Here is a 13,256-nt window from a genome sequence, read left to right as displayed (position 1 = left end):
ATCAGGGACAATTCAGATCCTTTGGATAATAATGCATGTATTGCTGAATAGAAATTCTCTTAAAAAAAAACATGTTTGGATCTGATTGAAGTCTAAAAACAAACTGAGATCATTCAAGTTCTCCATGACAAATGCAAATAGCACAATTTAGGCCAGTTTCAGGGCTTTCACACCAAACGTTAGACATTGCAAAGAGCAAGGCCATCTTTGGTTATGATGCGAGCTGCAGCCATGCAGTGGACACTACACTTTCCACCAGATTTGCGGCAAATTAGCTGCACATTACCTCTCGCTTTCATGTGTCTGTTCTGACTCGCCAAGAGTTAAGCTTTGGGCCCAGCTGACCTTTTTTCTGTTCATGTTAAGGAAGGCGAACTGTCGAGAAAAACCAGGAGTCCCTCACATCTTAGTGTCTCCCTTACATGCGCCATCACCCTCACACCGATAGATGAGGTGCTTCAAATTAAACCCAGATTAAACTGGATCATCAGGCGACACTAATGACTATTTCAGCACGTATCCATAATAAGACACGCCCACACACGAGAGCATTTGTGGAGAATTTTCAGTGTCTGCACGGAGAATCTCAAGTTCACACTGTGCCGACTTCTGTCTCCACAAAAATGATTACACACATATTTTGTATCCCAGAAATGATGCACACTCATACATCAGTAAACAAAAGAGATGTAAATAAATGAATAGACGGATGAATAACTACATAAAAAGACAGGAAAACTCGTCTTTTCCCTTGCTGATTTCCAGCGAGCTTCTGAAGATGGGACAACAGTATCATTATCTTGACACAACACGATGTGAGCTCCGCGTCTCTGCTCGTGTAACTCTGACGGTTTGATGCTAATGGTTGCTGATCTCTCTGGTCTGATTAGCGAGCTGAGCTTCTTCGTTCTGTGTGTAAGTGGGCCAACGTTGGCTGACATCAGAGATCCCCCCCCGTTGGGCGCACGCACCAAACAAACTAGTGCATGGTAGAAAAGGAAACAAGTGCCGGCCTAGACACGAAGCTCGGTTCTTGCTTCACGCTCTCATACAAACAAACACAAACTCATAAAACCACATGCGTGCACCTACAAGGACCCGAAACACACCAATTTGTTGCGATGCATGTACCGGCACACACTTGCGTGCTGTCCGAGCACACATACTCGTGCAAAAACAATAAAGCAAACCTTGTTAAGGGAGTGGGAGGCGAGGCAGCCAGGCGGAAAGATATAAATAGCCTGTCTGAATTCAACAAAAGAGGTGGATTGGGGGGGGGTCGTGATACAAGAATAAGGAGGGAGGAAAAGAGAAAGAGAGAGGAAAGATCCAGCACGCTGTAGAGGTAAATACGACCGGTATGGAATAAGAAAACAGCGGGTCTCATTGCAGGAGAGGAGGGGAGTGGGGGAGGGGCTGGTTTACTGTGTCCCGATGCGAGTCATAGATGTACGGCTTCATGCAAAGCACGACAGCAGCAGCAGCAGCAGTCACAGTCGCTGGCATATGGCAGCTTTTGCAGCGCGTTCACCAACTGTACCAAGCTGCTTTTTTTTTTTTTTTTTTTGGAATCCGAGTCACAGCATCCACCCAAAACCTTTGGCACCTGCACTCACATCACCATCGTGGCATCCCTTCATCGCTGACCAGACACACCCATTTCATTCATCATGTATATATACATGTTAACCTTCTGGCGGTGTGGAGGAACTGTCCCGTCGCCAACACACACAGAAATCATTTGCATATGATTTGCATTAAGTGTCCTTAATTGATTTGCAGCGAGCAGCCTTAAAAATAAATCCTCCAATTTAAACACAAAAGCTTATTCTTTATGAGTTATACGAGGTAATGTGTGATGTTTGATGAGGGGGTCGGTCCAGGATTGCCATGTGAATAATCCCACATGGGACAGGTCAGCCTTTAACATGGTTGAACAAAGCAGATTATCTCCTCTCCTCTCTATCACCTCAGGCCAGGGTAGAAATGTCAAACACCAGCTAAAAAAGAAAGAAAGATAGCTTTGCTTCACATCTGTGCTTGGTTTATTTAGCTGAGGGGCTAGGTGACCAGGTTCAAGGTCTCAAGGGCTCTTTTGCAGGACATTCATACAGACAACAGTGGTTTTTCTAGTGATCAAACTTATTTCATTTTTTTAGTACATTTCTTAGCTTTCTTGCAGTTAAATGAGAAGATTAATTAAGATATGATTATTGCGTGTGTCCAATATGAAGCTAGATCCAGTTTGCTTGATTTAGCATAAAGACTGGAAATAGCTTTTTACACGTTTGTTTTTGTACACCCGCAACCCTGAATACAGGATAAGCAGTAGACAATGGATGGATGGATGTTTTTGTACAGATAAAATTAGAGTTAGAGGTCCACAAAGTTGGATTTTCTTCACTCCTGGACAGAGGAGGGCTAGCTGTTTCCCTCCCCTTTTGTAGTGTAAAGCTAAGCTGTCTGCTAGCTGTAGCTTCATACCGAACACACATTTGAATGGCATCAATTTCCCCTACTAACTCCAATATGTTGAACTTTTGCTTTTATCCGTGCTTAATACTTTTAGATTAATCAATTATTTGTTTATAAAATGAGAAAAGGGTGACACCATCATTTCCTAAACTTGTAGCTTGTAGCTTAAATGCAACGCAGAGAAATGCCACACATTCATACTTTTAAGAAGCTGGAACAATCAAATATTTGGCTTTTTTGACGTATGACTAATGACTCATCAAACTGCTGAAGAATACTTTTTCATCATATCGATTTATGTCTTAATTGACGAAACAATTTCAGCACAACTCAGTTCGGACTAGTTCACCTCATCGCCAAGACATAGTTCATCAGTACACATCAAGGTTTAAAAGCACAGCAGAGTGAAACTGTTGTACTGTGCATTGTCCAAAACGAATGAAACCCGGTCCTGGCAGTAATTCACAGACTCTTGCTGTGCAGTCTGGGACTGACCCCCACTCTAATCCTGTGTCAAACCCCTCTGGCTAAAACACTGGTTGAAGCTCATCCAAGGCTGAGAGGGACAGTGTGTAGCGGAGGAAATCAGTAGTAGTGGCATCGGATTCCTCTAGTGACAAACGGCGGGTTGGTGGTGTGGAGTAATCCCATTCACAACAACATAGCCCAACCCCCCACCACACTGGGATACAGATGATGCCTGGAGTGATGGGGGTAGGTGTGTACGCGTGCATGCGGATGTGGGTGTATTTGATGAGGCATTGTAATCTAGCAGATTATATGTGCGAGTTGATGAAAAGGCTCTCGGTCCGTGAACCTGCGCATGCATTGCCAAGGCTTCAGAGCCCCACCTGTCCCCCCTCTCTCTGCCCTTCTCCATCCCTGCTTGTTCCTCTCCTCTCATACCACTCTCCCTCCCCTTCCTCCTCCTCCTCCGCAGCCAGGCAACAACACAAACAGTCCCTCTTCCTCCTTTACTACAACCTCCCCTTGCTCCATCCCATCCACGCCAATTGCAACCCACTCTCTCTTCCTTGCTTCCATTCTTACTTACATGTCATCTCCATGTTTCCAAGTGTGGTGTGCTATTCTCCACAGTGACTGCTCAGTCCTCGTGCTTTTGCCGGAGAAGGAGTTTTTAACGCTCCGACGGGAGACAGGGATGGATGGAAGGAGGAAGCGGATGCTCCTTGGAAGAGTGTCCTAGCTGATTTTGGACAGTTAACTTTAGCGTTAGCCACAATAAGGGAAGACCCGTCTATCAACCCTTTCCTTTGTTTTTGCCTATTCCCCCCTTCAGGTTACCCGTTTGCTTCTCTCTTTTAGCATTTTCCCTTTAAATAAAAAAATAAAATAAAATAAAACAACAAGCTCTCCACGTCTCTTCTTTTACTGTCTCCTTTACTATGATATTTCTGTATGCCTCCCTTTCTGCCTTCCTCCCTCCCTCTCTAAGAGCGTCAGCCAGGCTGCTCTGCTTCGCTTATGTTGATCTCCGGGCTTATGCCCTGATTGGACGCACGCCACGATCAGAGCCACCAATGGTGGTGCAGCAAGTGGATCACATGATAAGTGTGTGTGTGTGTGTGTGTGTGTGAGAGAGAGAGGGGGGGAGAGAGAGAGAGCAGTTTAGACGGAGGGGGAGGGAGGGAGGGTTGAGAGAAGAGGAGGAGAAGGAGGAGGAGGAGGGGTACCGTGAGTGGCTGCAAGCCGCTACATCAGTAGCTGCCTGAGCAGAGAGAAATGGAGCCTTGTGTGTGTGTGTGTGTGTGTGTGTGTTTTCCTCCGGTGGGGAGGTGGAGGAGGAGAAGCTCTCAGTGCACAGACGTTGGGATGAAGAGACGACAGGCAGCCGCACAAGAAAGAGTCTCCGACAGACGCGCACAAAGCAGCGACGCGTCGAAACACAAGCGTGTGCACATGCAGCGTAGAAGTGGCTCCATCTTACTGAAACAGAGCCAGAGTAGTGCGGCGCAGCAGTGGCGGTAATTGGACAGTGGTTGCTATGGAAACAGGGGAAACGGTTGCTTGACGGTCAGCGCTGTGCCCTGGGAGCATCAGACTTGCCTCCATTAAACACACACACGTACACACAGCACACACACCTCTTGTTCTGGAGAACCACGTCTTTGACTAAACAAACAAGACAGAAATCATTGTGTGTGTGTGTGTGTGTGTGTTTGTGTGTGTGTGTGTGTGTGTGTGTGTGTGGCTTCAGTGCCACAGTGTTTTTAAGCTTCATTTAAGCCTGTGAGCCTTTGTCTTTAATGAGCATACATTCATGTAGGAGCCGGTGTGTGTACGTTCCTGTCTTTGTGTGCAGGGCAGATGCTCAATCAGCCATGCAGAGCTGGCACACACACACACACACACACACACACACATCCAAATATCGATAAAACCCGTACGAGGTATTTTAGTATTCCACACCTCAGAAGGCTCCGTGCTGTCAGCGTCTAGCAGCGACTGTGGGAGCTGCGGGGGAATCGAGCGCTGCGACTCGTCATGTTTTGAAGTGGACGGCGTCGGGTTTATCCTCGACGCAGCTTATTATCCATCGCATTCCATTTGCATTTACACGTTACAATAAGAGCCTATCTGTCAGATTTGCTGAAGCATATTTGTGAATATCATTGTGACTGATTTTCTACCGATGGCTACTTTAGACTCATTCTTCATCAAGACGCCGTAAAAAAAAAGAAAGGCCACTGAGACACCAACAACCAATTATATGACTGATTGCCCAAGACGAGGCAGCTCGACTACAAAGTTCAATAGTCCAGTTAAAATGACCAATTGGTTGCAGTAAAAAGGACAAAAACGGCTCGGAATCAGTGGAAGTGGGACGGACAGCATTACTATTATGTATTACTGATGCTAGTCTCTGATCACAATTATGCCTGCACCATCCATCATTAGGAAGCACTTACTGTTAATACAAATCAGTGTTATGTTTCACATGATCCATCTAAACAGAAATGTTCTAACATTTGTGGAAAGTCATTGTTTCATTACTTCAAGTTTTACCGTCCCCTAATCTTTTATTCACACAAAATAATTATTGGATTTCGTAATAGCCACCTTTCTTATTCCTACCCATAAAGAGTGGAAAAATGGATCCATTTTTAATTCCAAGCCTGTGGTCATTTATCAATTTCTTTTTAGTTACATACGTACAATGTTTTGAGTGTGAATTTATCCCATAATACTTCATGTGTCGGAGGTAAGTGTTTGGATTTCAGTCTGCAAAAACTTTGTTACAATAACTTCGTACATTATGTTCCAAGAGAGTGCGATGCTATTCTAATGTGTTATTATTACAATCTAATAACTCATTTTGCACAATGAAATCTGAGGGTTTTGATCAGATCTGAAGGATTAAGAATTTAATCAAATCCTACGTGTTATTATACCCCACACAGTTCCTCACAGACACACTTATGTCACAAAAGGGAGGCTCGAGACACTAACTGCTGTTTCACTGTGACTCTAAATGTTGACTTTTGGGCTTTTCCTTTATCCTCATTTAAGTAATCACTTGACGGATTGCATAGAGCACTTCTTCTTGTCCTTATTAATATTTAGTCATTTTTATGAGCTCGTTCTAATGCTCAGGATTTAGTGGGATTTATACTGAGCTTCCCCAATGTGCTTTTTGAGGACATCTTCCTCCATCTTCATTTTGTGCAGTAAACGCCCGTTTCGGTTGCACACAAACGTTTGTTGACAGAACTGGGAACAAAACGACAACATTCAGGCACCAGGAGAGGGGCTGATGTCTCCAGATTTTGTTTTTTAAAGTTCAGAGCAGATACAACTCAGCAGCGTTAAGAGTCTGGAAGCTGAGAGCTCCGCACGCACCATTTAGCTGATAGGAAGCCCTCGAGACCAAACAGTTTTACCATCGACAAGCTGCTGCTGAATTTCAAACTCCCAAGGTGCAGAGTGATGAAGGATGAGGTCGGGGAGGGAAGAGGGGAGAGGGAAGGGAAGCATCATCTATCCCGACTCAATCGAAACCGACTTGCCTTCAAGGGAGGGGTGTGAAGGATGGCATTGGATAATAGGATCGCTTGCTAGGGAAGGTGTTTGTGTGTAGGACGGTACGTGTGTGGATTTCTCCCCCAAGATGAACTCGAAATACAGCTGACCATGACATGCGGTAGTCTTTCCAAGCCTATTGGAGCCGGTTGAATGATTCCTGGCACATCTATCATTAAATTATACACTTCCTCTTCATTATTATAACATTTAAGTCATCAGACAAACAGACATGACAAATGATCTCGTGTCTCACTGCACATTTGCTTTTTTTCCCCAACTCTGAATTCATCAAACCAAAAATTAAATTAAAGGTTTTTTTTTATTGACTGGCAAAAGTAGAATTGCAGATGGTGGCGAGGACTTCAATAGACTGTACGTGGGTTTGACAACGGCTACAGAGACTACATTCTTCATCTCGATTCCAATGGGTTACGATTCTCCATTTTTAGCTTCCAGCAGCCGATCAAAATGCTGCACCGGGCCTCAAACCAAACAAACACATTTCACAGTGACTTTTTTGGTGATTTTATTCTTGCATCACAGCACTAACTTCTATTTGTGAAGACATCCTGGCTCCTAAAATTCACATTTCCCTCTTCCATAAGTTTGCTCATAGTGAAATCAGAGCATGATGCAACTCCAGCATCACCTCATTTGTGCAAATGACTTATCACTCATTCACAAACAAATAAGATATGCACACTCTTGAAACTTCCTTTTGGGGTTGCTGAAGGCTGAATAAGCTACTACAGTGTCATCTCCGTGCAGCGCAGTACGAGTCCATTAAAGATAGTTTGGCAAATGGCTGCAGAGCAAATGTGGAGGTAAGGACCGTCTCATTCCTGTGTGAGGAACCAGAAAGGACCAGAGCTTGGACACAGGGTGGCTTGTAGTGTGAGTCTGGTACATGACACCATAAGATAATCATAATTTGTGGGTTGCAGACAGAAAACCGAGGCACTCGTGAGGGTACGACCAATTAAAATGCCTTTATTGGTACATGGCTAATCTATTAAAAGCGAGTCAACGCGTTTCAGCCAAACTGGCCTTCATCAGGACAAAAGTCCAAACTGCCAAACTGGCCTTCATCAGGACAAAAGTCCTGATGAAGGCCAGTTTGGCTGAAACGCGTTGACTCGCTTTTAATAGATTAGCCATGTACCAATAAAGGCATTTTAATTGGTCGTACCCTCACGAGTGCCTCGGTTTTCTGTCTGCAACCCACCCTTTATGGATCTCCCCAACTGAAGAGCACCTGAGGGATACACTTTTCTGCAACACCCAAGAAGCACTCCATGCACTGCGTTCCTGTCTGATAATCATAATTTGTTTGATAAATCAAGGAAGAAAGGACACGCCATCTGTTGACGACTACATCTGATGCCCAATCGAATTCACAACATACAATATTTGTCATGAACACCTCATTACTATCACCGTCTGGCAGTGCACACACACACACACACACACACACACACACACACACACACACACACACACACACACACACACACACACACACACACACACACACACACACACACACACACACACACACACACACACACACACACACACACACACACACACACACACACTTCCTGTGTAAGCAGACTCAACGTTAGTCGGCTTACAGGAAGTTTTTCATCTTCATCCGGCTCCAAATGAAGATGTAGTAGTTTAATCAGTGGCTCAGCCAATAGAAGCAGCTAATGTTTCATATCCGAGAGAAAGATAATTTCTGATGATAAAAAAGCCCCCAAGATGTGTGTGCAGTTCCTGCTCTAAATCTGCGCTCTTAAAAAAGGAAATGCCTGAAGCATGTTCATCAGTGTTAACTGTAGAAAACAACATTTCCATGTCTGTGCACCTTAATCAGGCCTGCTATTTGCATTGGCCTGTTGGCAATTCCATTCTAATAACTAACAGAATTTGAGATTTATACTGTATATTTATGAGTGAGCTGTGCGATTGTGCTTCCCGCCATTGTCTACAACAGATAGTCAATGAATCACGGCACACATCCTCCATTGCTCTTGTAACTCTGTAAAACACAGTCTAAGCTGGGAGCCCATATTAGGGAACTGCCCTAAATTTACACACAGCTCAAATGTAAATGTATATATTTAAAATAAATGAAATGGCTACATCACAACATTTTGCAAAAACTAAATTACACACATTTTTATCGAGTTGCAGTTTTTGATTGGCAGCTTTGATGTAAAAGCCTAACCAGAGACAGAGCTGCAAATTAGCTAGATGCACTATATACAATCCATCTGTTGATCCGCTCATAACGATGTGTATCTGTGTGTTCACGGCTGGATAAACAAATAAATAAACAGATTATTTTCTGAAAATAGATGTCTCATTCTGGATTGCCTCTTCCCGTCATCAGTGCTTTTTTATCGTTTTCAATTAGTCCAGTTTAACATGAGCTGTAACCCGATTCAACAGGAAATTATATATTTTTTAAAACAGCCCTGGACAAACTGGGAAAAGCTATTTGCCAATTTAAAATTTGGAAACGTATCAAGAAATGTTCCCAGAGCTGTCTCATCACATTAGTTTAGTGCGCATACTGGCATAGTGTACTTCATTTTGTCACTTTTCCAGTGAAGGCACTACAAACTCAAAACCTCGCTCAGTATTGAGGTAGGTCGCAGTGTTTCTCAACATCCCGTCTCTCAGAAACAAACGGCGTACCTTGTTGAAGTCTTCACTCGTGGCTCTCATCTCCTTCCAGGTTTTGTTGAGCAGCTGGATGCAGATGCAGAAGAATTCCTCAAAGGAGCGATCGTGGGTGAAGAACATGGGGTGGAAGTCGTGGCAGTTTTCACTGGCTGTGGACGGAGAGAGATGTCACCTGCAGTGCAGCAGCAGTTTGCATGAAAGCTGATAGCAGTAAATAAAGCCCGTCGGTGACGGTAGTCCATTACAGGATGACACTTAATTCAACACAAAACAAACGACTTTGCATTTTCATTTATATTCTGTAATCACTTGCAGTTACTGCCCTAGATAATGCTCTAATGGGAACAGTAATTACATGGTCATTAATCTGAATTAGGCCCGTACTTCAGCATAACTACAAGAATTATTGACAAAATAATTGGTAAGCAGTTGGTTTCAGCTGAATATTGTATTGCTAGAAGCAACGACTACTGGAAGAGTTGCAGTTAAATTGACATTGCTACGTCCTCCGTTTTGTCACATCTGTATTGACAAGCATCGTTCCCCTGTTGGAGCAGAGAATCATTTCCATAAGAGCCATTTTGTGATTGTTTCTCATTGATTGGTGATTTCATAAGTTTACGCCTCGTATATTAGCTGTCTGGGGCTAAAGGGTTGCTAATACAACATTCTATACAACCGTTACTTTACTGTTGGCCTGACTTGCATATTTAACTCATTATACTTCTACTCTCGTAGACTTTGTCAATATTTACCACATTAAGCGACTGTGTTTATTTTTCATAAGTGTAAAATGAGACCCAGAGCAGCATCTGGCAGTCTGGCTGAGGGATAATTGTTATTTTTTACTTTTATCAAAACGCTCTGATATAATTTGAGTTCCCTCTGGTAAACAGTTAGGTAGTGTGCGGTACATGTCTAGGGCTTTTATTGTGAAAGGTAAGAATGCAAGGAGTGGATGTTTCATATGAAATCATAAACAACTGCTGCTGAAAGGGTCAAATGTTTAATGATCATACATGATCATTTTGAAAGTTAAGCTTTGAAAAAGTAAATCACCCGGCGTGTGCACATTAAATTCATATTCACAGAGTAGAGAGTATAATATGAAGGGACAGACTGTTCATGAGAGATAATCTGCTTCTGCATCACAGACGTGGAAGGAACAGCCGCCGAGAATGAGATGCACTTTCCCGACGGAGCAAGGCGGCATGTTATTGAAAATTTAGCTCACAAAATACCCCTTGGAGACAAATTGTGACCAGCAAACACCGTTCCAAGTGGATTAGGTTGAGATTTTCCATTTTCCAACGCCAGAGATGGTTTATTTTCTGTATTAGCTGTGTACCGAAGCGTTTCAATCCACACTATTTGTGCGAGAGTGTGTTTGAAATAAGAATGAGAGAGAAAAGGGAAAGCCGGGGCTCTTGAGTGCCCAAACCATATTAACCAAGAGGTAGAATAACAAGGCGTGACATTCATCCGAACTAAATTCATCTACCTCTTGTCGTCTTCCTGAGACGAGTTGCAGCCTTGAGCCAAAAGGTTGGTTCATTTATAGAGTTTGGGAGCGGAGCAGCAGGGGCACATGGTCCACCACAAGCAGCCATGAAATTGGATGGAAGAGGTCAGGCAGCAATTGAAACTTCACAGTATAATGAGTGATGCCCGCGGGCCACGGGCACGGTGACCTGAGCCTTGATTTGGAGCGATGGAAGGGAGATTAAGGGGAGGGCGACGTGGAGAAATCTGGGGGGGGGGGGGGGGGGCATGCTATCGGTGCCGGTAGTCAATCAGGAAACTAATGGAGGTGAGCCAAAACAGATGCTGACTGGCTGCTTAGTCAACACTGCGTTGCCCTTGGGGACAGAACAAATAAAAATAAGAAAAGAAAAAAGTCAACTTAAAAAAAAAAGTCAAATCCCCTTTAGGTCGACTGGTTGAAGTTGTTGGGAAGGTTGAAGTTTGAAGTGACCTCTGAGCTAAATGGGCTGTTTATTGATAAGACCAACAGAGCCCCGAGGTGGCAAGGTGCGGGGAATTACATGTCAAGGCTTATTTGGGGGATACAGACAGTGAGAAGTCTCATGTGGCTCTGCAGGAATTTCTCCATCCTCAGGTTTTTTTTTGCAAGGCATGCTGGGATGCAGACAGTTTTATCACCTCTCGCTGGGCTCAGCAGGACGCAGCGATGAGGCTGGAAAAAAAAACAACAACTTTTGTAGCGTGTTGACGCTCAAAATAGTTCCCAAACTGCGTTGTGCATTGTAATACGCTTATTGCAAACTTTGCGTGGAGTGCGGATCACTGAATATTTCATCAGACAAACATAATTCATCCATGCTGAGGAAATTATTTAAGAGGGGGGAATCTGGGCGCAGCTGCTCTGCATTTTAGCGAGAAGTAAAATGCAGCAGTGGGGGTGTAATACTAGTATATGGGGAAAATATAGTCTAGAGATCACATTATGGTTCAGATGACTCATTTAAGATTTACCCTCGGGGGGCATATATATAAAAAGGGGCTACGATTTCATTGGTTCCTTAATTCTGGATACAAACATCCACAAATTAAAGCTGCAAGTCAACCTCAGAGTTGCTGTTGCGTTTCAAACTCAATGCAAAGGAAAACAATACCATCCCATTTCTTACAGATTGCGCTATATTCCATTGAGCCTTCAAGAACTGAGCCGTTTGAATGTATAGTTTTTGCAGAATATGTCCACATGAAGGGAAAAAAAAAAATGTAGTACTTCCCTGTTCAACTGCTTTCCAGCCAGCTGAAATGTCACGTCTGAATCATTCTCACCACTGCACAAATGCACTTAAAATGATCCGCCTGAACGGAGACGGCCCTGTGCAAGTGCAAAGTCATGTAACCGTCAGCGATTAGGTAACTATCGATTTAAGACTCACTAGCCTTAAATCGGCCCTGTTTCCTTTTTTTTTAACCAAAGCGATGCTTCAGCATTATTCTGATGATGGACCTGGAGTTCTTTGCTCCTCTCGGCCCAAATCGTCATTAATGAATTATGAATTATGATTTGTTGGTTATTTAAAACCTTTCTACCTTCCTTTCTTCTTCTGAGGAACAGCTTTCTCTCCCACACTTGGTCATGGACATGCGGGGGACAACCGGACACATAAAGCTGCTGAGGAGTCTGACACTTCCCGATGGAGGGGTCAACTGTAATGAGATTTCTTTGTCCCGTCTTGCTTTCCATCCATCTGTCCAGCCAGATGTTCAGTGCCTGTACCACCCATAAAGCAGGCAACAGGACACTGTGATGACCAGTTTAGCTTATGCTGGACCATATGCCCATATAGATTAGCATAAAAGTTACAGTGGAACATTTTTAGACTATATTCCACTGCCAAATTTATGACAAATAGATCAGATAGTTGTACAACTGTTTGCCTTTGTTGTGACACTAAATTGATAACAGAAGAGAAACATATATTGCCCTGCTCGATGAGGTATCAACTTTCAAATCAAGTAAAACAGGTAATCAAGAACCAGCACCACACTAAAGGTGCATGCGATGTCAGCGGAATTAACCATTTTAATTAGATGGTTTCCCTCACTGCTAGAGTTGAAGTCAAGGCTGACGCTTCATTGACAAGACGCTAACAAATAGCTCCTTGTGTGGCTTCTTTTAAATACCTGCTCACTGTGGATTCTGGGTAGATGTAACTGCCAGTATGCTGTTACACATTTGTCTTTATCTTTTGCGAGACAATGTCGCTGTCGGGGCGCTTTTTTGCTTGATGGACTGAACGATGTAGTGTGAACGTGTCATAAGCTCTGTGGGCAAAGAGGAGTTTCAAATTGGTTCCATCCATCCATCGCCTAGGATGTGGGCGGCTGGCCTGAGGTCAGAGGTCACGGTCGTCTCCCTGAAGTGACTCGGTTTATGTGTACGCAAGCGTGACTGTGAATGTGGGACAGCTGGCGCCTGTCATGCAAAGTCCCTTTGTGACGTCAACTGAGGACTAATTACTCAACCGGCCACCGCAGAGATGAGTCCTGAAGAAGAGGCATGA

General features: G+C 43.7%; 1 protein-coding gene across 5 annotated transcripts in view; it reads right to left on the bottom strand.

Moving 5' to 3' along the window:
* elmo1 (engulfment and cell motility 1 (ced-12 homolog, C. elegans)) overlaps nt 1-13,256 on the bottom strand; it is an 84,411-nt gene that overhangs the window by 18,414 nt on the left and 52,741 nt on the right. For 4 of the 5 annotated variants that reach the window (XM_084032900.1, XM_084032901.1, XM_084032899.1 and 1 more), the window contains one exon: nt 9,226-9,362. In XM_084032900.1, the coding sequence (XP_083889026.1) occupies nt 9,226-9,362 (137 nt within the window). Of the gene's footprint in view, nt 1-3,529; nt 3,909-9,225; nt 9,363-13,256 lie in introns of those variants that run through there. The other variant, XM_084032903.1, reaches the window with a different exon arrangement.

This window comes from Eutrigla gurnardus, assembly GCF_963514095.1.
Source record: "Eutrigla gurnardus genome assembly, chromosome: 17".
Lineage (NCBI taxonomy): Eukaryota > Metazoa > Chordata > Actinopteri > Perciformes > Triglidae > Eutrigla > Eutrigla gurnardus.
Note: the sequence above shows the minus strand (reverse complement) of the source record. Positions and strands in the feature narration are given on the sequence as shown.